This window comes from Cololabis saira, chromosome 11 (genome assembly GCF_033807715.1).
Source record: "Cololabis saira isolate AMF1-May2022 chromosome 11, fColSai1.1, whole genome shotgun sequence".
NCBI lineage: Eukaryota > Metazoa > Chordata > Actinopteri > Beloniformes > Belonidae > Cololabis > Cololabis saira.
In genome coordinates, this window is record NC_084597.1 from 47,404,424 (window position 1) to 47,430,648 (window position 26,225).

The 26,225-nt window shown below is 38.6% G+C and overlaps 1 protein-coding gene across 2 annotated transcripts in view; it reads left to right on the plus strand.

The window, feature by feature from the left end:
• slc38a9 (solute carrier family 38 member 9) overlaps positions 1 to 26,225 on the plus strand; it is an 85,442-nt gene that overhangs the window by 45,385 nt on the left and 13,832 nt on the right. For both annotated transcript variants that reach the window (XM_061733554.1, XM_061733555.1), the window contains exons 4-10: positions 8,262 to 8,380; positions 8,663 to 8,726; positions 9,331 to 9,424; positions 10,032 to 10,202; positions 11,103 to 11,162; positions 13,071 to 13,277; positions 15,431 to 15,538. In XM_061733554.1, the coding sequence (XP_061589538.1) occupies positions 8,262 to 8,380; positions 8,663 to 8,726; positions 9,331 to 9,424; positions 10,032 to 10,202; positions 11,103 to 11,162; positions 13,071 to 13,277; positions 15,431 to 15,538 (823 nt within the window). The remainder of the gene's footprint in view (positions 1 to 8,261; positions 8,381 to 8,662; positions 8,727 to 9,330; positions 9,425 to 10,031; positions 10,203 to 11,102; positions 11,163 to 13,070; positions 13,278 to 15,430; positions 15,539 to 26,225) is intronic.

Here is a 26,225-nt window from a genome sequence, read left to right on the forward strand (position 1 = left end):
GATCAGATGGTTCAATTTGTGACAAGTATAATTTATAGTAAAAGTCTCTAAAGACTGAATTTATTAAACAGGGATCATGTGTAACTTCCCCTGACTGGTCCTTAATAGATGTTATGGTTGTTTTTTCTTTGTTTATTTTTAATTGATTGGCTAAATATTTTCCCGATCTGTTAGCATGTGCAAAGTTTTCCAGGCGAAGCCTTTGTACTAGAAACAGCGTTTTTGCGTCAATTATTTTATTTAATTCTATTTTAGTTTTCCTTATTTTGTTAAGGATACGTTCATCTGCAGAGGTCTGGAAGGCCTCCTCTAGCGTCTTTATTTCACCTTCTAATTCTTTTGTTTTTAAGTCGTCTTTTCTTTTCTTATTTGAGGAAAAGGAAATTATTTTGCCTCGCATTACTGCTTTCCCTGCTTCCCATAGAACGCTCGCTGATATTTCCGGCTGGTCGTTATTTTGCAAAAAAATATCCCATTCTTTCTTAAAAAAGTTAGTAAAGTCGGGGTCTTTGAGCAATGATGTATTAAATCTCCAAACTTTGGAGGATGATACGCTCCCCCTCTTCCCCAGAGTGAAAGAAACAGGTGCGTGATCGCTAATATTGATTGGGTTCAAAAACTCAAAATCTTAACAACAATTTTCACCTCTTTCAAGTAGATTTTCACTTGAAATAAGTAGAAAAATCTGCCAGTGGAACAAGATGTTTTTGCTTGTAATGAGAAGATAAATCTTGTCCCACTGGCAGATTTTTCTACTTATTTCAAGTGAAAATTTACTTGAATCAGGTGAAAATTGTCAAATAACAAGTTTTTTTCTGGTGATGACTCTTGTTTTAAGTGTAATGAGATTTTTTTTTGTTATTAAACTTTTTATTAAAGAAATAAAGTCAGCCATACAGGATATACATAATCGCAGTATCAATATTTTCATAAAAAAGAAAAAGAAAAATTTAAATAAATAAATCAACCAATGAGTAAGTAAAACAAATCATCAACCAAAGTCCGATGTACAGTCAATCCAAGGTTAATATCAAGTAAGTAGAGAAATCAAGAAGAAATCAAAAAGAAGATGTATCTGTAAAGGGACAGCAAAAAAGGGACCTTCACATCCGTCTCTCGAACATTCAGATGAGTCACCTTAAAATAGTGAATACTCCCCTCCAGAAAAAATAAATAAATAAAGTAAAGTAAAATAAATCTTTCTTTGTTTCTTAGGTACACCATCAGCACCAGTTATGGGTCAACAACAATAGCCACAGAGTCAATATATATATATTTACCTCATGTAAACTGTTTGGCCTTCATATATATTTGTGAACAAAACCCTTGGTTGATAACTGTACTGACAATAATAAAACAAAATAAATTGTAAAACAGTAGAATATTGCATCCAAGTATGGCTCTTATTAAAAAAAAAAAAAGAAGGAAAGTTAAGAAAAATAGAAAACAAACATATGAACTGAACTGAGTGGAGTTAGGAACTGGGGTTTTGTTTTAATTATGTATCAATCAATCAAGTTTGATGTTGTAATAAAGCTTATCCAGTTTTCCCAGAGGTTATCAAACTTGTTCCGTTCCTGTCTTAAAAAAAAAGTTAGCTTCTCCATTTTAAAAATATCCTGAACTACTTTAATCCAATCTTCAACTGTTGGAGAATTCTTTGACAACCAGTTCCTCGTGATAGCTTTTTTGCAAGCTAGTGATAAAATACTGTATAGGTATTTGTTTTCAGGTCGCTTGATAGTGTCCGGTAGTAATCCTAAACATAAAATTTCAAAATTAAATGGTACCTCAGCTTTCAGGATTTTCTCCATGGTCTGTTTAGTATCTTCCCAGTATTTTACAATAATTGGGCAATCCCAGAACACATGGAAATGTGTAGCCTTATTTTCTCCGCAATATCTCCAACAACAGGTGCCTGCTTCAGGGGAGCTCCTCTGAGCCGGGACTCTGAAGAATCTGACTAAACATTTCCACCCAAACTCTCTCCAGGACAGGGCAGATGTGCTTCTCCACTGACATGAGATTATTTTTTCCCAAGTTTCCGTTTGCAGTATAATATCACTTTCCTTCTCCCATTTCTCCTTTATATAGGTGGTATCCCCTCCTTCCATTCCCTGTAGTACTCTATATATTTTAGATATGTTCCCACGTCCTGGGTCTGACCTGTAAGCGAGCAGAAATATCTTCACAATACCCGGATTTTGTTGTGGTTCCACATTGCTCATTAATTTTTCAAGATAATGTCGAAGTTGTAGAAATCTATAAAAGTCCTGGTTTGTTAATCCATACTGATTTCTTAGATCTTGGAATTGTCTTATTGTGCCTCCTTTATAGAGATCATCGTGCTTAATTAACCCCTTTTCAGCCCACTGCTTAAATCTTATGTCAGTCTTATTTGGTAGAAAATCTGAGTCATAGCCGATCCATTTCAGGATCCAAAATGTTTCTTTATCCTTGTTTTCCTTGTTAATTTTATACCATATTTTGATGGACACATTTATTAGTGGGTTGTTGTCTTTCAAACACCTGACTAAACCCATGTCCCCTATAATCGCTTGTAAGGGAATATCACTCGATATCTTACATTCTATGTCTTTCCATTTTGCTTTGTAGGAGGGGTTACAGATGTTAACTAAAGTTTTAATATGTACTGCTCGATAGTAATTTTTAACATTTGGGAGGGAAAGACCTCCCTCGTCTTTTGCCAGTTGGAGAGTCTTGTAACGAATTCTCGGCCTCTTACCTTGCCAGATAAACCGTGATATTATTTTGTCTAACTCTTGGAATGTTCCATTTGAGAGTTCTACTGTTAAATTTTGGAATAAATAGAGTATTCTGGGAAGAACATTCATTTTTATTGTTTCCACCCTCTGTCCTAGTCCAAGAAAAGGAAGCAGGTTCCATCTGGCTAAGTCAGTTTTAATTTGAGCGATTAAGGGATCATAGTTTTCTGATATAATTGTGTCCCAATTTTTAGGGATATTCACCCCCAAATATCTAATTATTTTAGAGTCCCAATTCACATTAAGTTCTTCCCTGATTGGTTGACTAGGAGAATAGTTGAAGCTTAGAATTTGAGTTTTGTGCGAATTTAATTTATAACCTGATAGTAGGCCGTACTTATTCAGTGTTGTAAGCAATTCTGGGAGAGATTCAGAGGGGTCGCCTAAATATATCATGACGTCATCCGCAAACAGGGCAATTTTATGTTCCTCATCGGACACTCTGATGCCCTTAATTTTCTCATTTTGTCTGATCCACTGACTCAGTGGTTCTATAAAAAGAGCAAATAATAGGGGAGATAAAGGGCAGCCTTGACGACAACCCCTTTCGAGCTCAAAGTGGTTTGATAGTCCTCCATTTATTCGTATTTTGGCCATTGGTTTGTAATATAACGCTTGTATTACCTTAGTAAAATCACTGTGGAACTGAAATTTCTCCAGTAATTTGTATAAGAAAAGCCAGTCTACAGAGTCAAAAGCTTTCTCTGCATCCAGTTCTAATAGGACAGCCTTTAATTTATTCTTATTTATATGATTAATTATATGTAATGTTCTTCTAACATTGTCCTGTGTTTGCCTTTGCTTAATGAAACCAGTCTGATCCAAGTTTATAATATCCGGAAGTATTGTTTCTAGGCGCCTGGCTAAAATTGAGGTAAACAGTTTATAGTCTTGGTTCAACAGACTGATTGGGCGATAATTAGAGCATTCAGTCACATCTTTACCTTCTTTTGGTATTACCGTTATAATTGTTTCTCTCCAAGACGGGGGGACTTCTCTTTTCCTCAGGACCCAGTTAAAAGTTTTGACCATCAGAGGAGATAACAAATCCTTAAAGGTCTTGTACCACTCGCCAGTAAACCCATCAGAACCCGGAGTCTTATTGGGTTTCAATCTAGAGATTGCTTGTTGAAGTTCACTTATAGTTACCTCTGCTAATAATGCTTTATTTTGGTCTTCTGTGACTAATGGGAGACGGAGAGGTGAAAGGAGCTGTTCTGTGGGATCGTCCCCTTTTCTATCCATCCTGGCATAGAGTTTTTGGTAGTATTTTTCAAAGATATTAAAAATATCCTGAAATTTGTGTTTTATTTGTTTAGTAGATGGGTCTTTAATTTTATGTATTACTCTCTCTGCTTGTTGTTTTCTCAATTTGTATGCTAGAATTTTTGCTGCTTTATTACCTCCTTCATAATACCTTTGTTTTAAAAAGGTTAAATTTTTTTGGATGTCAGTTTCGTAAATTTCAGTGATCTGTTTTTTAATTTGCCTAATTTCCTCGCTAATTTCCGGTTTAATGTGTTTTTTATGTTTATTTTCTAGACTTTCCAATTCTTTTTCTAGTTTTTTCAATTTTTCTTGTTTTAACCTTTTTTGGAGAGCCAGTTTAGCAATGATCTTTCCTCTCAAAACAGCTTTACTTGCATCCCAGACCATAAGGGGGGAAACCTCCCCGTTGTCATTCTCCGACAGGTATAACTTAATATCTTCCTGAAGTTCTTCCTTTGTTTTACCTTTAAGTACGTTTATATTAAGCTTCCAAGAGAAGGCGTTCTTACAGCGTTTTAAGTTTAAATCCAAGTAAACGGGGCTATGGTCCGAAAGGTCCAGTAACCCAATTTTGCACTCCTTTACAAATCCTATATCCGTACTGTACATAAAGAAGTAATCAATCCTCGAGTAGGTTTTGTGTGGGGAAGAGTAGAAGGTGTAATCTCTGGTTGAGGGGTTCAATTCCCTCCACACGTCACAAATTCCCATCTCTCTTGTAATATTTCTAACTCTTTTGGCTATAGTTTTATTTTGTGTTTGGTTAATTTTTGATACATCCAAATTTGGGTTTAATCTCAGGTTAAAATCACCCCCACAAATTACCGTTCCTTGGGCTTTTGTAATCATTAAGTCGAAGATCTGCTTGTAGAACCCCCATGTCTCACCTGGAGGAGCATAAACATTTATCAAAGTAACTACTATTCCGTCTAACCTTCCCACAACCATATTGTATCTCCCTTCCTTATCAATGTTTTCTGATATTTTTTCAAAAGTTACCTTTTTCGATATAAGTGTAGCAACCCCTCGTCTGTGTCCAGTTTTATATGATGATGAATAGATCTGATTAAAACCCTGTCTAGTAAGTTTAAGATGTTCAGCATTAGTTAAATGAGTTTCCTGTAAGAACAGTACATCAACCTTGTCTTTTTTCATTTTACTAAGTATTTTACTTCTTTTTATGGGATTAAGAACACCCTTCACATTGTAAGTAGCTATCTTTAAGGCAGAACATTGGCTTTCCATCATAGTTCAAATAACATTTCTGTGCTGAAAACCCCCTCCACTCGAACTTGATAACGAAAAAAACAAAAAAAAAGAAGAGAAAAAAAAACAAAAAAAACACGAACGTGGATAGAAAAATGTAGACTTAGAACATTTCACCAATCTTCCAAGTTGAACTTCCTGTTTTGAGGTCGTTTCAGTGACCCTGTAGGAGCCTGGATGTTTTATTGGCTCAGAGGGGAAATCTCTACATTCTGTTGATTGTAGAGGGCCCTCTTTTAAGTGTTTAGAACAGTCCATAGTTTGTGTTCAATTGCAGTCTCCCCAATCCTTTATATTTCGTTAATAATGTCATTCTTATAACCCAATTAATCTGGGGATGGTGATTTCTATTTTTCATTTTTTATTACTATGACAGTTTGTCCCATAATCACCATCACCCTATCAACTTACCCTGGGATTGTCCCTGCCCCGACGAAATAGATTTTACCGGTCAGTCCGTCTGAAGGTGTCCAGCTTCTTTTTAAAGCCCTCCCGTGGTGCTTGGGCTTGCTCCGCCCCTCCCCTCTCGGCTCGCTGCGTTCCGCCCCCCGGGGCTCGCGCTCTGCTCCACATCAGGTTGTTGATTCTGTCAGCCCAACTCGCTGTCGGCTTATATACCGCCACAGTCAGACCTCTCTTCACCATATCTTTCGTGGCCTCCTCCGCTGAGTTGTACAAGCATGTTTCTCCCTCGTAGAAAACTCTCATCCTCGCTGGAAACGGAGTTTGGAACCGCAGATTGCTTTCCTTCAGCACCCTCTTCGCCTCCGTGTACTCCCGTCGCTTCCTGAGTATCTCCGGCGCGTAGTCGTGGTCTACAAAGACTCTTTTACCTTGGTGTAAGAGTCCCTTCTTTCGCCAAGCTTGCTTCAGGATTTCCTCTTTGGTCTTCCAGCTAGAGAATCTGACGATGATGGACCTCGGGGGTGCGTCGGGCGGGGGTTTGGGAGCCGTCGCGCGGTGAGCGCGCTCGATCTTTAGATCCTCAGTTTGTGGTAACTCCAGATTATCTTTCAGTAGGTTTTCCACAAATATCGCCGTCGACGTGGAGTTGTTCTCCGACCCCTCCGCCACACCATGAATTCTTATATTTTCCCGTCTCGCTCTTCCTTCTTGGTCCGTTAATTTATCTTGCAACTTAGTCTGTAGCTTTAACAGCTCCTTCGTAGCTTCCTCCAGTCCCTGCACTCGGTCCTCGGTCTCTGCAATTCTCTGTTCGGCTTCGTCGAGTCTGTTGTTTGTAACCCTGATGTCCTCACGTATACCTCGGAGTGTCTCTGCATTTTCACTCCGAAACTCTCTCAGTTCTTGCAATATGGTCAACAGGTCGGCCATTCTCTCGTCTTCTTGTAGCATTAGCTCCCCCGAGTTCGAATGGCTAGCGCTAGCTGCGTCGTCGTCGACCGGCTCTTCCTCGACTGATGGAGTCTCTTCTGTCGTATGTGGGGCAGTTTTCCTCTTTTGTTTGGGCATATTATAAACGCCTCTTTATCATTTCTCTAATAAATGTATGAAAAATACTCAATTTCTGGCGTTTTGTATCTAAAAGGTTTTTCAGGATGGGGAGCTCCGCTGCCTTGCTGCTTATCACATGGCTGCTCAACCGGAAGTCCCGTAATGAGATTTTTTGACTAAAAATGAGACATTTTAACTAGAAATGAGACAAATATTCCTGGTAAGATTTTGAGTTTTTGCAGTGTTAGATTATTCCTATAATAATAATAATAATAATAATAATAATAATAATAATAATAATCTCTGTACAGGTTTAAGCTAAAAATACAAAATAAGGCACTCTGCAGCTTTACAGACATTAGTCAACTGAATTTAACCTAATTTCTTTACTCAAAACAGCTTTTTTCAATTCCCTTTAAATCCTGACTTCTTACACTTGAGTATGAGGCAGTACGGAAGTCCATTCCAGTATACAATAGCTCTGTACAATACAGTTCTTATCAGTGCACTTGTCCTCTGTCTAGATCAGGACTCGGCAACCCGCGGCTCTAGAGCCGCATGCGGCTAGCGCTGGCTATGCTAGCTCTGTCTTACAGTGAAACATGCAACAGTGTTGCCTCAGTGTCCAGCTGGAAATGCTCCCACACTTTTTACATTTTCTGCCTTTTCTTTTAGTTAAAACCAAACATATCCTCCTCTTTCTTCTTCCTTTACGTGCGCAGCGTCAGCGCGTTGTGCTGCATTAAACGTAGTCCGGGCGAACCTGCTTTGAGCTGCAAAATTAAACCATTCCTCGAGGCAGAGAAAATTCTTCGATCATTTTTTGTAATTGAATTACTCAAATTATTCGAGGAATCATTTCAGCCCTAGACTGGATTAAAATTTTTGATGGCAAAAACTTTTTTTTTTTTTTTCATTTTTATCCATTTAATTTGTAAGAAGTGTAACAAAAACAAAGCCCCCCCCCCCCCCCGAAATGAAACGAAAAACCTGAAACTGCAGATTGTCTTGACCTGAATGAATTAATGAATTAATGAATTGTCTTTATTTCGACAATTCAAAAAACAAAATGAAAAAGTAAAATAAACATTGCTTTTGCCGAAAAGGTGTAGGCTGAAGCCATAGCTTCTACCCTTTTTATCTTGTGATCAACTTAAATATGAAACATTAGCATTAATCCATGGAAACAAACAATGCATAAAGAAGACAAAAATAAATAAGACAAAATATAAAATTGACATTTCACATTCTAGAATGTTTTTGATAATATACTTTATAATTATAGTGTTTTATATTTATTTACAATATTTTCTTTAAACATTTTCTTAAACTTGTAGATAGAACTGCACATTTTTAGGTCGTTGTCACAACTATTCCATATTCATCTTGCCTTAATTGATGTACATCTTTTTTTAATATTTGTTCTTGCTGTCGTCATCATCATGTCATCATCATGAATTCCCCCTGATGGTGCTTTTCCCCCAGAGTCCTCCTGACCATGTGATCCCCCGGGCGGAGGAGCTTTACGTCTACAGTCCCCTTGGGACGGCGTTTAAAGTGTCAGACGGAGACCAGGCCCCGAAAAACCCCAGCATCATCACCATGTAGGCCTCGCCTTCCTTCCTTCCTTCCTTCCTTCCTTCCTTCCTTCCTTCCTTCCTTCCTTCCTTCCTTCCTTCCTTCCTTCCTTCCTTCCTTCCTTCCTTCCTTCCTTCCTTCCTTCCTTCCTTCCTTCCTTCCTTCCTTCCTTCCTTCCTTCCTTCCTTCCTTCCTTCCTTCCTTCCTTCCTTCCTTCCTTCCTTCCTTCCTTCCTGTGCACTCAGCCTTAGAGACATGTTTTCTTCAAATATGGGACGGTGTTTTAACAGTTTTTGCTCCCCTCGCAGCTTTGCTATTTGGAACACCATGATGGGAACATCCATACTCAGTATACCATGGGGCATTAAGCAGGTGATTGGCTTTAGTCCTTAATATTAAGTTCCTACACTGCAAAAACTCAAAATCTTAACAAGTTAAAATGGCTCATTTTTAGTCAAAAAAATCTCATTACACTTAAAACAAGAGTCATGACCAGAAAAATAACTTGTTATTTGACAATTTTCACCTGTTTCAAGTAGATGGAAATTTCCCCTATGTGGGACTATTAAAGGATTTCTTATCTTATCTTATTTTCACTTGAAATAAGCAAAAGAATCTGCCAGTGGAACAAATTTTTTTTGCTTGTAATGAGAAGAGAAATCCTGTCCCACTGGCAGATTTTTCTACTTATTTCAAGTGAAAATTGACTTGAAACAGGTGAAAATTGTCAAATAACAAGTTATTTTTCTGGTAATGACTCTTGTTTTAAGTGTAATGAGATTTTTTGACTAAAAATTAGACATTTTAACTAGAAATAAGACAAATATTCCTGGTAAGATTCTGAGTTTTTGCAGTGTAGTCTTTCTCAAAACCACATCTCACATTAACTCTCATCATATTTAACTGCAGACTTTCGTTTTTGTTTAGTTTTTTTTATAAAAAGTGATCGGACCTATTTCCACTTCATCCCTTTTAGGCTGGTTTCACTCTGGGGATCCTCATCCTCATCTTCATAGGCTTCCTCACGCTGTACTGTTGTTACATCATTCTCAAATCACCAAAGGCAATAAGTAAGTTCTTCAGCTTGTTCTTTTTCTCCGGTCCAACCCAACTCATGGAGCTGACTGCAAAGAAGAAAGCTGCTTGTGAAGAAAGTCACAGCCGGACAGCACTGCACTGCAAAAACTCAAAATCTTACCAGGAATATTTGTCTTATTTCTAGTTAAAATGTCTCGTTTTTAGTCAAAAAATCTCATTTCACTTAAAACAAGAGTCATTACCAGAAAAATAACTTATTTGACAATTTACATCTGTTTCAAGTAAATTTTCACTTGAAATAAGTAGAAAAATCTGCCAGTGGGACAAGATTTATCTTCTCATTACAAGCAAAAAAATCTTGTTCTACTGGCAGATTTTTCTACTTATTTTAAGTGAAAATCTACTTGAAACAAGTGAAAAGTGTTGTTTTTTCCAGTGATGAGTCTTGTTTTAAGTGTAATGAGATTTTTTTGACTAAAAATGAGACATTTTAACTAGAAATAAGACAAATATTCTTGTTAAGATTTTGAGTTTTTGCAGTGTACTGTTTATTTTTTTATTTTTATTTATATTCTTTTTATGTACATGTTCGAAATAACAATTAATTAATTAATTCATGTCCTCTGTGCTTTTGTTTAGCCACGGTGGACACGTCTGACTGGGAATTCCCGGACGTTTGTAGACACTACTTTGGAAAGTGGGGCCAGTGGTCGTGCTTGTTCTTCTCCATGGTGTCGCTCGTCGGAGCGATGGTCGTTTACTGGGTCCTCATGTCCAACTTCCTCTACAACACCGGACAGTTTATCTACAGTGAGTCACAAGGACACGCACTTCCAATCACTTCCTTTGATTGAAATTCTTTATTCAGTCACATCACAGTACACTGCAAAAACTCAAAATCTTACCAAGAATATTTGTCTTATTTCTAGTTAAAATGTCTCATTTTTAGTCAAAATAATTTTTTGACTAAAAATGAGACATTTTAACTAGAAATAAGACAAATATTCTTGGTAAGATTTTGAGTTTTTTTAGTGTACAAACATTAAACACAAACATTATCGAAAAAATAGTGAGTGAAAAGGCAACAGTCAGAAGCAAAGTGCTTATATTAATGCCTGTCCTATATACAAACATACAAACAATAGCAAAACTAAACCAGAAAAGGAGGACCAATAAGGTTTACATGTATAGTAGTAAAGACATTTTTTTTAAATATATAAATATCAGAGAAGAACAGCAACAAACAAAAACAAATAAACATTAACATTTGTAGCTCTCAAAGATTGTTCTAAAATTTTTTTTTTTGTAAACAGAAAATGACCTGCACATTGGTAAATCTAGGTTAGCATCATTCCATAGTTTAACTCCCACAACAGATATAAACATCTCCTTTTAGTCTCTTTTCTAGCTTTTTGTACAACAAATTTACAAACATCACGCAAATTATATTTGACTCATGTATTGAGAAAAACCGTTGTACACAGACAGGGAGTAACTTTAATTTAGCTTTATACATTATTTGCATTATTTTATAATAAACCAAATCATAAAATTTCATAACATGGGATTTTATAAACAATGGATTTGTATGTTCATAGTTTCCCACCCTATTAATAATACGTATGGCTGGTTTTTGGCGCTTCCATCACAGTTACTCATTTAGGACGCATTAAATGTGTAAAAACCTGCTGCTTGTTCTTGTGTCTCCAGACAAAGCTCACCATGTCAACATGTCAGATTCAGGGTTTGGGACCAACGGCTCAGATCGAGGCGAGTATTTTATTATTTTTTTTTTATATACTTACATTTTTATTGTAGTTTTGTGTTATACAATACACGAAATGCAAACCACAACAAAAATTCAAAGAACAAAGCAGTCATGGCTACAAGCATCAATAATCTGAGCAGTGTACTGTATATACTGTAGGTTCAGTATCTTGAATTTTCGTATCAGTGATTCCTTAGGTATCTTTCATTGTGTCATAAATTATCAATTTTTCCAATTTTTCCACAAAAACACCCCCCTTCAGTCTAAGTTGACAGGTCATTCTTTCCATAATATAGATCTCTCTTATGATTTCTAGCCACTGGTTTATATCAGGGGATTCAGTCTTGCACCAGTTTCTTGTTATTGCCTTCTTGCTTGTGATCAATAATATTTTAGCTAGATATCTATCTCTGTCTAAGACACACACTGCAAAAACTCAAAATCTTACCAGGAATATTTGTCTTATTTCTAGTTAAAATGTCTCATTTTTAGTCAAAAAAATCTCATTACACTTAAAACAAGAGTCATTACCAGAAAAATAACTTGTTGTTTGACAATTTTCACCTGTTTCAAGTAAATTTTCACTTGAAATAAGTAGAAAAATCTGCCAGTGGGACAAGATTTATCTTCTCATTACAAGCAAAAAAATCTTGTTCCACTGGCAGATTTTTCGACTTATTTTAAGTGAAAATCTACTTGAAACAGGTAAAAATTGTTGTTTTTTCCAGTGATGAGTCTTGTTTTAAGTGTAATGAGATTTTTTTTGACTAAAAATTAGACATTTTAACTAGAAATAAGACAAATATTCTTGTTAAGATTTCGAGCTTTTGCAGTGTGTGTGTGTATGTGTATGTATATATATATAGCCTATATAATATTATTACATTTTTTTTAACTCTCACAAATTGTTTTGGTTAAAATTGCCTTTATTTTGGGCCGCTCGGTGGCGCAGTGGGTTAAGCAGCGGGCTCATATACTGAGGCTACAGTCGCCCTGAAAAAAAAAATTGCCTTTATTTCTTTTTAAGTTGGAGGACCCCTTGCAGTACCTCCCGCTTGAAGACCCCTGTGGTTAAGTTTCATTTTTTTCTTAAGTTCAGTCTTAAGAAGAAAAAAGAGAAGAAGTCATATTCTCCAAAAAAGTTCTTAAGTATTTTCTCAACTTTCTTCTTAAGTTTCTTCTTAAGAAAAAACTTAAGAATAAATGGTATTCTTGAAATAAAAGTTCTCAAATTTGTTCTTGACTTTTTTCTTAACTTTAAGACAACCTTGACCTGTCTTAAAATGTCTTCTGTGAAAAGGTAAGCCTCTAATATCACCTTTTTCAACACATTTGCAAAAACAAATACCTGCAATATTGTGGAGCGAAGCATCGGTGTAGAAATTAATAATAATAATATAAATATAATATAATATAATATAATTCTGGGGTACTTGGCAGCTACTGCTGTGTGAACGGTCTGCTGGAGCGGCTACTGAATCGTCATTTAGTATGCAGTATACAGTACATACTGATGCAGTATACAGTACATACTGATGCAGTATACAGTACATACTGATGCAGTATACAGTACATACTGATGCAGTATACAGTACATACTGATGCAGTATACAGTACATACTGATGCAGTATGTAGCATGTAGAACTTAGTATGCCATTTCGGATACAGCCATATTTTAAGAAGTTCTTAAGTAGGAAAAATAAGAAAATCGTAAGAAATGACAGTTCTTAAGACGGTTCTTAAGAAAATATTGAGGAATTGCACTTCAGAACTTTCTTATGAACTTCTTAATTTTAGATCTTAAGACATTTCTTAAGATCGTTCTTAAGAACATATTGGTGAATCCGGCCCCAGTTCTTTATAATTTCAATGACTGCGTATAGTAACACTTTGTTCATTTGTCCACCAGTCATTTGTTCATACCCACACATTAACCCTGGAGGGAACGACACCGTCGGCACGTTTAGCCTCGGCAGCATTGGAAACAACACAGACTCCGATGGAACGTTTCATCGTTACTGGAGTAAAACCAACACCATCCCCTTCTACCTCATCGTTCTGCTGCCGCTGCTCTGCTTCCGCTCGGCCTCCTTCTTCGCACGGTTCACCTTCCTGGGTAAGACTGAGCACGACCACTTTACACTGCAAAAAATCTAAATCTTAAAAAATATTTGTCTTATTTCTAGTTAAAATGTCTCATTTTTAGTCCCAAAAAAATCTCATTACACTTAAAACAAGACTGGAAAAAACAACAATTTTCACCTGTTTCAAGTAGATTTTCACTTAAAATAAGTAGAAAAATCTGCCAGTGGAACAAGATTTTTTTGCTTGTGATGAGAAGATAAATCTTGTCCCACTGGCAGATTTTTCTACTTATTTCAAGTGAAAATTTACTTGAAACAGGTGAAAATTGTCAAATAAGTTATTTTTCTGTTAATGATTCTTGTTTTAAGTGTAATGAGATTTTTTGACTAAAAATGAGACATTTTAACTAGAAATAAGACAAATATTCCTGGTAAGATTTTGAGTTTTTGCAGTGTACAGAACAAGTCAAAGGTCTTGCATGCGGCAAGCAATGGGAACCAAACTTTTTTCACTTCCCCTCTGATGTTTCGACAGTCAGCAAAGTTCATAACTGAGTTGCGAAACATGAGAAAGGAAATGACACAGAAGCACTTGGCATTTATCTTTCAATTCCAGCTGACTTCAGTCAATCAAGACGCTGTAGTTTCTAACAGTTTGATAGTAATAACTCAAATACTCTTAACTTCCTTTTAGATGAGCTTGATATCTGATTGTTAATGTATGAAGGTAAACCCAAGGGTTAATATTTGATGTTGTGATGTTGCAACTTCCACTCGTGTACATATAGATATGGACAAAGTTGTTGGTATCATCCAAGAAATAAAAACAAAACAACCCAAAATTAACTTGGAAATTACTCAAAATGGTCACAAATGAATGGCATTCATCACTTTTTTACTCCGTGTTTCAAATGTAACAGGCTTTACTTGTACTTTACATCATGTCCTTCCAATAGTCATTTAGGGATAATTATTTTTTATATTTTATTTTCAGTGATTTTCTAGCCCCTTTGTTGAAGAAGTGCAGGTGATTTTTACTTCACAAGGGCTCAGCTCTAACTAGATACTGCTTTTGTACAAAATTATCATGACAATCACACTTATTACCAGGATTAAATTGGAGGACCCGCCATTATTTGCTCTCTGTGGTAAACTGGAGCAATGCGTTCTAGTGATGATTTAATTTAATTTAAGTTTTATTTAATGAACGCGGCCGAACTAAGCAGGAACTCATTATTACCTAGGGGTGTAACGATACACTAATCTCATGGTACGGTACGATACACGATATTGAGGTCACGATAACGATACGATATTATAGCAGTATTTTTTTAACAACCTTGAATGAGGAACATTTGACTGGAAAAAATGGTCTTTTATTTGAAAGACACAAATACAAAACAATGCTGTGCGTTTGCTCTATTGTTACAGTTTGTAATGCTTTATAACTGTTTAAGTTTTAAAGAGAAAGCCAGGCCAACCATTTTCCACTAACTGAACTAAAAGTAAATGTCAGGTTTGCATTATGCATCTTCAGTTTCATACAAGTACAAATATTTAGCCACAAACTGAATAGTTTCTCTCATGTATGACTTGACTTTTTTCTTTTCCAGAAATTTAACAACTAAAATTAAATAAATAAATAAAAGTAAATAAATAAACTATGAAAAGTCCCAAACTCCAAAAGCAACATGACTGTTATTGATCTTGTTCCAGAGCTCAGAGCTTCACCTGCTCCAGCCTGAGGCCGTAAGGTGAACCCGGTATCGTTTCATCCTCCACCTTTGGGGACGACACAATCTTTACATCATAAAAAACATTGATTCATGCTCACCTTAGAAATAAAAGTTCAGAGCTCAAAACCCCCCAAGAGTCCCGTGATCGGGACCAAAACGGTACTAGTTTGTCAGATTTTGGTCCGCGGGTCGAGGTCGTCACGTGATCCCGCTGCACCAATAGGATGTTACTAGTAAACACAATATATTCATATTAATAACCCAATATCAGCTACAGTTTGTCACCTCCACGACACGCATTGTGACATTTTTGTATCGTGAAATTTCGTGACACGATATATTGTTACACCCCTATTGTTAGCGAAGTTAAAGTGTACCTTTTGTTGTTTGTGAAAGCTGCTCTCATCGTGTTGTCTGTGCGTCACTCGTCCGTCACTCTTGTCTTCCAGGCACCATTTCGGTGATCTACCTGATCGCGTTGGTCACGGTGAAAGCTGTCCACCTCGGCTTCCATCTGGAGTTTCACTGGTTTGACGCGTCCCAGTTCTACGTTCCAGGTAAACCTGCCGCCCAGCTTTTCTTCTCACGGCGACACCGACGGCATCAGTCGACACGCTGGCTAACGATGGATTCACACTGAAAGCGTCAAATATTTCTTGACGCCTGCATCACGCTTCTTGGTAGATTCACGACCCGTTTCCATGTAGCAATAATGGTGGCGTTTTCATGCGTTTTGGCCATTCGTTTACACACGAAAACGAAGCTCAGTGTCACCAAAAACCATCATTTCTGAAAACTCCGGCCAAAGTGGAGATTTGAAAAACCCTGTCTTCACGTTTGCTTGTAAACGGAGGGAAACGGACATTTAGGCTTCAGAACGTCACATTATGAGACAGAAATGTCACGACACTGCAAAAACTCAAAATCTTAACAAGAATATTTGTCTTATTTCTAGTTAAAATGTTTAATTTAAAAAAAAAAAAAGTGAATTTTTGAAAAAAGTGAAAATTTACTTGAAACAGATGAAAATTGTCGAATAACAAGTTATTTATCTGGTGATGACTCTTGTTTTAAGTGTAATGAGATTTTTTGACTAAAAATTTGACATTTTAACTAGAAATGAGACAAATATTCCTGGTAAGATCTTTAGTTTTTGCAGTGCAGCGTCATGTGTGCGACCTGTGTTTACAATTTGTTTGGCCACCGTCAATATTTTCTTGTATTTTACCTGTTTTATATTCTAACGTCACACTTAAAAGTAACTCCACTTCTCTGTCACTCCAAACCAAAGACTCTCGTTCATCTTGGAAGTAACTGGAAGTTACTCGTGTCATTTGTTGATGTTTTTTTCCAGGATTCCGAATGGCTAGCATGACTTTATCTTCTCGTTACACTGCCCCCTGCAGGTTTGGCTGCTCATAGCACCTTAACAGCTATTTATGCAGGTTTGTGTAAATGATGGTATTTTTCAAAACGTAGAGGGAGAAATATCAGTTTTTGTAAATACCCGGCTCTGTGGAAACGTGGCCTCACACTATAGTCTGTCGACGCCTGCAGTGGGCCGAGCTTCAAGCTGCGCAGCAGAACTGGAGGGACCAAAGTGCATATACATATACATATATATATGTATATATATATAGCTGCACATCTTCAGTTTCCTATTTCACCATGGATCACACTTTGGGAACCTTCTTTATATTTTAACATTATTTCCGCATAGATAAGAGTGAGTTTGATGCTCCTTAACAAGTTTGGATCAACATCAACCATCATCGTTGGTGCCGGTGAAGCTGCAGTCTGTCTGCGCTGAACACTGACACACCGGGTCGGAGTGGATTTGGTCATGATGTTTAAACTGTGTTTTGTGATTAATAAGCACGGTTTTTAATTAGTCGGATCGATGTACCAAATAAAATCGTTGGGACCATCCAGCTCCTCAACCATCAGATACGTGTTTCACATGAGCAGTTCAGGTAAAAACAGCAGTCAGATCAGCAAAAATGTCAGTTTGTTGGATGAAATATATTAATTCCTGATAGAATAAGTGTGTTATTGCACAGCTCTGCTCCTGTACGCATGTGCATGAGTGTACGTTTGTGTGTACATGAAAGTACAATCTGCATTGAGGCTTCTTGCTCCAGGAATCCCGGTCTGTGATTGGACGCTGCCTCGGCGTCGCCGCTGCCTCATTTGCATAATGTTGAGATTTGCAACTTCAAATTGACGCTCCCGACGCCTCCAACGCCTCTGACGCCTCTCGACGCCTCCGATGCGTCTCACAGCCCGCTTTCATAGAAAATGAATGGCAGCCTATGACGCCCGTGACGCTTTCAGTGTGAACGCAGGGTAACTGGTCCATTTGTCCCATGGAAATGTCAAATGTTTTCGGTACATTTGAGTAAGTAAACACTTGACCTCGACCGTGTACTTTGAAGAAGCTGTTCCCGTTCTCAAATATGTAAAATAAGGAGATCCAGCTGATATTTGCTGTATTTGATCCTTCTTGAAAGACTGCTGACACCTGAAGCTGGTGCTTGATTAAGCCATAAAAAACATTTTTCTAAGGCGAGTTTACTCCTGGCATACAAATGTAGTACTGCCCCCTGTAACAGAATCAGTGTCCTAAAGGACCATTGGGAAATGGTTTTCTGACACTGTCTCAATGACATTTTTGTACAATGCAATGACAGCCGATAGGAGTTTCTTTTTTTAACACTTTTTTAACACACATTTTTATTGTAGTTTTGTGTTATACAATAACAACAACAGTTTACACTGAATTCTCCATTTCCATGTCAGAAATAGATGTACACGAAATGCAAACCACAACAAAAATTCAAAGAACAAAGCAGTCATGGCTACAAGCATCAATAATCTGAGCAGGTTCAGTATCTTGAATTTTCATATCAGTGATTCCTTAGGTATCTTTCATTGTGTCATAAATTATCAATTTTTCCCATTTTTCCACAAAAACATCCCCCTTCAGTCTAAGTTGACAGGTCATTCTTTCCATAATATAGATCTCTCTTATGATTTCTAGCCACTGGTTTATATCAGGGGATTCAGTCTTGCACCAGTTTCTTGTTATTGCCTTCTTGCTTGTGATCAATAATATTTTAGCTAGATATCTATCTCTGTCTAAGACACAATCATTTATACTTCCTAGGTACATGACTTTACATTCCTTAGGTATTACGTATCCCAAGATATGTTTAACTGTGGTGTGTACATTTTCCCAAAATAGATCAAGTTTATAGCAGTCCCAAAAGATGTGCTTCTCTGTTTCCACATAACCGCCAGCATGGTTGCTGTGATCCAGTCTGTGTAGTCTTCACTTTAGATGTGATGAAAAACCGTGTTAAGTTTTTCCACGCAAACTCTCTCCATGCCCTTGAATTTGTAGTTGTCCGTTGTGTTTCACACATGTTGTGCCATTCCTCCGGTGTAATGACAGTATTCAGTTCCTTCTCGCATTTCTCCTTGACGTATGTGGTGGAGGAAGCTTCAGAGTCTCTTATGCCGGGCATACACTGTGCGATTGTTGGTTCGTTTTGAACCGATTTTCCAGTCGTGCAGCTATTTTTGGATCGGGCCGGATTTCGACCCATTTGTCCCCTCTCGCTGCTTTGGTTTGGGCTGTAGTGGTTGTGTTTAAGGTTGTTCTGGTTGTGTTTAAGGTTGTTCTGGTTGTGTTTAAGGTTGTTTTGGTTGTGTTTAAGGTTGTTCAGGGGGGTATTCCAAGAAGGAGGTTTAGTGGCTAAACTGGGTATGTTAACCCAGGGTAAATGGTAAACCTGGGATTTCCGTTCCAAAATGGTCAGGTTAAGTAAGTCAGGTTTTGTTCAGGTTTTGTTCAGATAACCGAGTTATGTTCGGGGTTTTAAGCGCAAGTTCAGGAGCTGCTGCAACTTGTTACACATAGAAGCCCAAATCCGTGCAATTCACCATGAGAGGGTTATAAGACCACGATATGACATTTTATCTTTCCCCGATGAGTATTTGCGAGAGCGCTACCGTTTTTCAGCAGAATCCCTGATTTATTTGAGTAACCTTCTCCATCCATACACTGTAAACCCAATAAGTTCACAGAACTAAAAAAAAATGTGTAACTGATTACCCAAAAATATTACAATATTTTTAAATGTTTTAAGTTTATATCAAATAAAAATTACACTTACAGTTGCCTTAAATTATCTTAATATTATCTTTAAAAAAGTAATATTCCACAACTTATAGTTTGTGGGAAATACACTCAAAATGTATTCTAAAATCAAATATGCCAGCCCACTACACATATAATCAGCTAATAATGTTAGAAAAAATGAAAGCGAGACCACTGTTACAATTAAACCATTTTTAACGTTTAAAGTTTGCAATGTATACAATGTATACATTGCAAACGTTGCGCATCGTGGGTCTGCCCTCTCTTCCTGCAAACAATGTGCATCGCTCTCCGTTTTTTTGCATCTGGGAGTTTCCTGTACAGTATTGGAGACGCTGAACATATCGGGAAAGCTACTGTCTGTCCGTCGGTGCGTAAAGTGTGCCTTGCGCTAAAGCGCTTCATGCACAACTTTATTCGTTTTCCTGGCAACAAACCTACGAGGTTCATTAAGACGGAGTTCCACCAACTGGCAGCATCGCTTAGATTTCTCAAATATGCACAGAAATCTTTGCTGGTGAGATTACATTTAATGAGCATTAGTTATATTGCAGGCTTTCCAAACGTTATTGGATGCATCGATGGGACGCATGTGCCAATTACAGCACCATCCCAAAATGAGGCTGACTTTGTTAACAGGGGGTATCCAAGAAGGAGGTTTAACAAACACTGAGTCTCATCTTGAGGTTACTTGAACCCATGACGACTAAACCCGCTCAGTTGGTTCCAACACACCGGTTATGAATCAACTCAACTAACCCAGAGTTGGGTAACCCAGAGTTGTGCAAGTTCCCGGTGAATCTATAAAGACATCATTCATCGAGGGTTGAAAAATGGAGCAGCAAGTCCTCCACCACACCAATTCATCTGCCAAAGCATGTGATATGGTTTGGCAGAGAATTACTGATCGCGTCAATGCGTAAGTTTAGGCCCTTATGTGAATTTTATATTAAATGAATGAAGCAAACAATGGGCAAATGAATTGAAAAAAATAAAAAAAAGTGAAAACTCCGTCAACTGTATTTTATTAATTGAAATTATTAAGACAGATTTTATCACGCGCTCTGTGACCATCTGCCATGTCAACCTGCTGCTGAAAGGGAGCGGCCGATACCGGCTCCATGCAACAAATCTATCCCAGCCCTGTCTGGGCAGACCCTCAGCCTGCGCAAGCACTGAAACCTCTCCTTGAGAATCCCAAAAGTCATCTCTATTTTGACCCGGGTTCTGCTGTGAGCCACGTTGAAGCGTGTTTGCGCTCCAGCATCTGGATCGGGGTACGGGGTAATGAGCGTGGGGGCGCAGATATCCTCTAACCCCCAGGAGATAGCCATAAAATTATCCTGCAATTGCACATATAACATAAAGTTAGACACATGAATATTTGCAAAACTGATCAATATAATATTAGTAATATAAAGCACTCTGTAGACATTTGATGCTCAAATTTGATTCCCTGTACATCCTGCATCCTGCACAGACCCTGGCCATCTCGCCTCCACGCTTGATATTAGATTTGCAGCATCGCATCATCTGGCAATTGAAATACGTTCAAACATCAATAAGAGAGCGCTCAAAAATAAAAGCAGCTTACGGTTCCATTATACCTACTTGGACATTGATGCTGTGTGGAAACCTTTCCTGTTAACAAAGTCAGCCTCATTTTGGGATGGTGCTGTAATTGGCACATGTGTCCCATCGATGCATCCAATAACGTTTGGAAAGCCTGCAATATAACTAATGCTCATTAAATGTAATCTCACCAGCAAAGATTTCTGTGCATATTTGAGAAACCTAAGCGATGCTGACCTGCCAGTTGGTGGAACTTTTAATGACCCTCGTAGGTTTGTTGCCAGGAAAACTATTAAAGTTGTGCATGAAGCGCTTTAGCGCAAGGCACACTTTACGCACCGACTGACAGGCAGTTGCTTTCCCGATATGTTCAGCGTCTCCAATACTGTACAGGAAACTCCCAAAAAATGACGCAAAACAACAGAGAGCGTTTGCAGCGAAGAGAGGGCAGACCCACGATGGGTAACGTTTGCAATGTATACAACATTGCAAACGTTAGACATTAAAAATAGTTGAATTGTAATAGTGGTGTCGCTTTCATTTTTTCTAACATTATTAGCTGATTATATGTATAGTGGGCTGGCATCAGTATTTGATTTTAGAATGAATTTTGAGTGTATGTCTCACAGACTACGAGCTGAGGAATATTGAACATTTTGAGTGTATTTCTCCCAAACTATAAGATGTGGAATATTACTTTTTTAAAGATAATATTAAGATAATTTAAGGCAACTGTAAGTGTAATTTTTATTTGATATAAACTTAAAACATTTAAAAATATTGTAATATTTTTGGGTAATCAGTTACACATTTTTTTTTAGTTCTGTGAACTTATTGGGTTTACAGTGTATGGATGGAGAAGGTTACTCAAATAAATCAGGGATTCTGCTGAAAAACGGTAGCGCTCTCGCAAATACTCATCGGGGAAAGATAAAATGTCATATCGTGGTCAGTGTTGGACAAGTTACATCCAAAATATAATACATTATATATTGCTAGTTACTGTCATTTGAAAGTAATTAGTTACATTACAATATTACTATATCTGAATTGTAATGCGTTACACTACTTGTGTATTACTTTTGAGTTACTTTCAACAAAATAGCAAAAAAAGATAAATCTTGTCCCACTGGCAGATTTTTCTACTTATTTCAAGTGAAAATTTACTTGAAACAGGTGAAAATTGTCAAATAAGTTATTTTTCTGGTGTTATTTTTCTGGTGATGACTCTAAATGTTGAAATAGCAGTAAAACCACATTCATTGATGAAATGACATAAGGGATGGAAAGGAGGGATGGCAGTTTTACAGGGGGGGATGATTTGGACCGTTTTATTTCAGGAAGGATGATTTGGACCGTTTTTATTTCAGGGGGGATGATTTGGACCGTTTTTATTTCAGGGATGATTTGGACCGTTTTTATTTCAGGGGGGGATGATTTGGACCGTTTTTATTTCAGGGATGATTTGGACCGTTTTTATTTCAGGGGGGGATGATTTGGACCGTTTTTATTTCAGGGATGATTTGGACCGTTTTTATTTCAGGGGGGGATGATTTGGACCGTTTTTATTTCAGGGATGATTTGGACCGTTTTTATTTCAGGGGGGGATGATTTGGACCGTTTTTATTTCAGGGATGATTTGGACCGTTTTTATTTCAGGGGGGGATGATTTGGACCGTTTTTATTTCAGGGATGATTTGGACCGTTTTTATTTCAGGGGGGGATGATTTGGACCGTTTTTATTTCAGGGATGATTTGGACCGTTTTTATTTCAGGGGGGATGATTTGGACCGTTTTTATTTCAGGGGGGGAAGATTTGGACTGTTTTTATTTCAGGGGGGGATGATTTGGACCGTTTTTATTTCAGGGGGGGGGGGGTGATTTGGACCGTTTTTTATTTCGGGGGGGGGGGGGTGATTTGGACTGTTTTTATTTCAGGGGGGATGATTTGGACTGTTTTTATTTCAGGGGGGATGATTTGGACCGTTTTTATTTCAGGGGGGATGATTTGGACTGTTTTTATTTCAGGGATGATTTGGACCGTTTTTATTTCAGGGGGGGATGATTTGGACCGTTTTTATTTCAGGGGGGGATGATTTGGACCGTTTTTATTTCAGGGGGGATGATTTGGACCGTTTTTATTTCAGGGATGATTTGGACCGTTTTTATTTCAGGGGGGGATGATTTGGACCGTTTTTATTTCAGGGGGGATGATTTGGACCGTTTTTTATTTCGGGGGGGGGGGTGATTTGGACTGTTTTTATTTCAGGGGGGATGATTTGGACCGTTTTTATTTCAGGGGGGGATGATTTGGGCCGTTTTTATTTCAGGGGGGGATGATTTGGACCGTTTTTATTTCAGGGGGGGATGATTTGGACCGTTTTTATTTCAGGGGGGGGATGATTTGGACCGTTTTTATTTCAGGGGGGGGTGATTTGGACCGTTTTTTATTTCGGGGGGGGGGGGTGATTTGGACTGTTTTTATTTCAGGGGGGATGATTTGGACTGTTTTTATTTCAGGGGGGATGATTTGGACCGTTTTTATTTCAGGGGGGATGATTTGGACTGTTTTTATTTCAGGGATGATTTGGACCGTTTTTATTTCAGGGGGGGATGATTTGGACCGTTTTTATTTCAGGGGGGGATGATTTGGACCGTTTTTATTTCAGGGGGGATGATTTGGACCGTTTTTATTTCAGGGATGATTTGGACCGTTTTTATTTCAGGGGGGGATGATTTGGACCGTTTTTATTTCAGGGGGGATGATTTGGACCGTTTTTTATTTCGGGGGGGGGGGTGATTTGGACTGTTTTTATTTCAGGGGGGATGATTTGGACCGTTTTTATTTCAGGGGGGGATGATTTGGGCCGTTTTTATTTCAGGGGGGGATGATTTGGACCGTTTTTATTTCAGGGGGGGATGATTTGGACCGTTTTTATTTCAGGGGGGGATGATTTGGACCGTTTTTATTTCAGGGGGGGATGATTTGGACCGTTTTTATTTCAGGGGGGGATGATTTGGACCGTTTTTATTTCAGGGGGGGATGATTTGGACCGTTTTTTATTTCGGGGGGGGGGGTGATTTGGACTGTTTTTATTTCAGGGGGGATGATTTGGACTGTTTTTATTTCAGGGGGGATGATTTGGACCGTTTTTATTTCAGGGATGATTTGGACCGTTTTTATTTCAGGGGGGGATGATTTGGACCGTTTTTATTTCAGGGGGGATGATTTGGACCGTTTTTATTTCAGGGGGGGATGATTTGGACTGTTTTTATTTCAGGGGGGATGATTTGGACTGTTTTTATTTCAGGGGAGATGATTTGGACCGTTTTTATTTCAGGGGGGATGATTTGGACCGTTTTTATTTCAGGGGGGGATGATTTGGACCGTTTTTATTTCAGGGGGGGATGATTTGGACCGTTTTTATTTCAGGGGGGATGATTTGGACCGTTTTTATTTCGGGGGGGGGGGATGATTTGGACTGTTTTTATTTCAGGGGGGGATGATTTGGACCGTTTTTATTTCGGGGGGGGGGATGATTTGCACCGTTTTTATTTCAGGGGGGATGATTTGGACCGTTTTTATTTCAGGGGGGGATGATTTGGACCGTTTTTATTTCAGGGGGGGATGATTTGGACCGTTTTTATTTCAGGGGGGATGATTTGGACCGTTTTTATTTCAGGGGGGGATGATTTGGACTGTTTTTATTTCAGGGGGGGATGATTTGGACCGTTTTTATTTCAGGGGGGATGATTTGGACCGTTTTTATTTCAGGGGGGGATGATTTGGGCCGTTTTTATTTCAGGGGGGGATGATTTGGACCGTTTTTATTTCAGGGGGGGATGATTTGGACCGTTTTTATTTCAGGGGGGGATGATTTGGACCGTTTTTATTTCAGGGGGGGATGATTTGGACCGTTTTTATTTCAGGGGGGGATGATTTGGACCGTTTTTATTTCAGGGGGGGATGATTTGGACCGTTTTTTATTTCGGGGGGGGGGGGTGATTTGGACTGTTTTTATTTCAGGGGGGATGATTTGGACTGTTTTTATTTCAGGGGGGATGATTTGGACCGTTTTTATTTCAGGGATGATTTGGACCGTTTTTATTTCAGGGGGGGATGATTTGGACCGTTTTTATTTCAGGGGGGATGATTTGGACCGTTTTTATTTCAGGGGGGGATGATTTGGACTGTTTTTATTTCAGGGGGGATGATTTGGACCGTTTTTATTTCAGGGGAGATGATTTGGACCGTTTTTATTTCAGGGGGGATGATTTGGACCGTTTTTATTTCAGGGGGGGATGATTTGGACCGTTTTTATTTCAGGGGGGGATGATTTAGACCGTTTTTATTTCAGGGGGGATGATTTGGACCGTTTTTATTTCGGGGGGGGGGATGATTTGGACTGTTTTTATTTCAGGGGGGGATGATTTGGACCGTTTTTATTTCGGGGGGGGGATGATTTGGACCGTTTTTATTTCAGGGGGGATGATTTGGACCGTTTTTATTTCAGGGGGGGATGATTTGGACCGTTTTTATTTCAGGGGGGGATGATTTGGACCGTTTTTATTTCAGGGGGGATGATTTGGACCGTTTTTATTTCAGGGGGGGATGATTTGGACTGTTTTTATTTCAGGGGGGGATGATTTGGACCGTTTTTATTTCAGGGGGGATGATTTGGACCGTTTTTATTTCGGGGGGGGGGATGATTTGGACCGTTTTTATTTCAGGGGGGATGATTTGGACTGTTTTTATTTCGGGGGGGGGGGGATGATTTGGACCGTTTTAATTTCAGGGGGGGTGCCATCACATCACCCCTCATCCCCCCTCAACTCGAATACTGCTCACACGGAACTCAGAACTTCTTCATAAATAACTCCCAGAGAGAAAAAAAACACCAGCAAGCTAACAAACAAACCAATAAAGCTCTCAGAGTTAACAAAACGAACCAGCAATCAACAACTCGCAGCTGTTTAACCTCTCCTCCTGATGGGCTGCAGGTGTGGTTTAAGGCTGATTTATGGTTCCGCGTTACACCAACGCAGACCATACGCCGTGGGTTACGCGAACTACTGCGTACCCTACGGCGAAAGCTCTGCGTCGATTTAACGCGGAACCATAAATCCGCCCTCACAGCGCGACTGACTGTGAGCCCGGCTCGTGCTCTTCGCCGCGCGCAGCTCCTCGCCGACTCCGCGCTATATATTTAATAAATGTATAAAGCCCATATATTAATAAAGCCTCACTTGGCCGAGCCCTAACGCTGAGACCATGGTAGATTTAAGTTACACGCGGACACGCCGCACTGTTGACTTTTCCCTGCCGGCTCTGCTCACTGAACAGTCCCCACACAAACAGTGTCCAGCGGCGCTACGTTCCGCCGCGCCGCGTTCCCAACGCTTTTTTCTGTTGTCGGGATGTCTCGCGGACGCGGTGTTGGTGAATTCTTTAAAAAACAACAGCTAAACGGGTTAAAATGCGTTGTAACGCGCGTTACTTAGATTGTAAC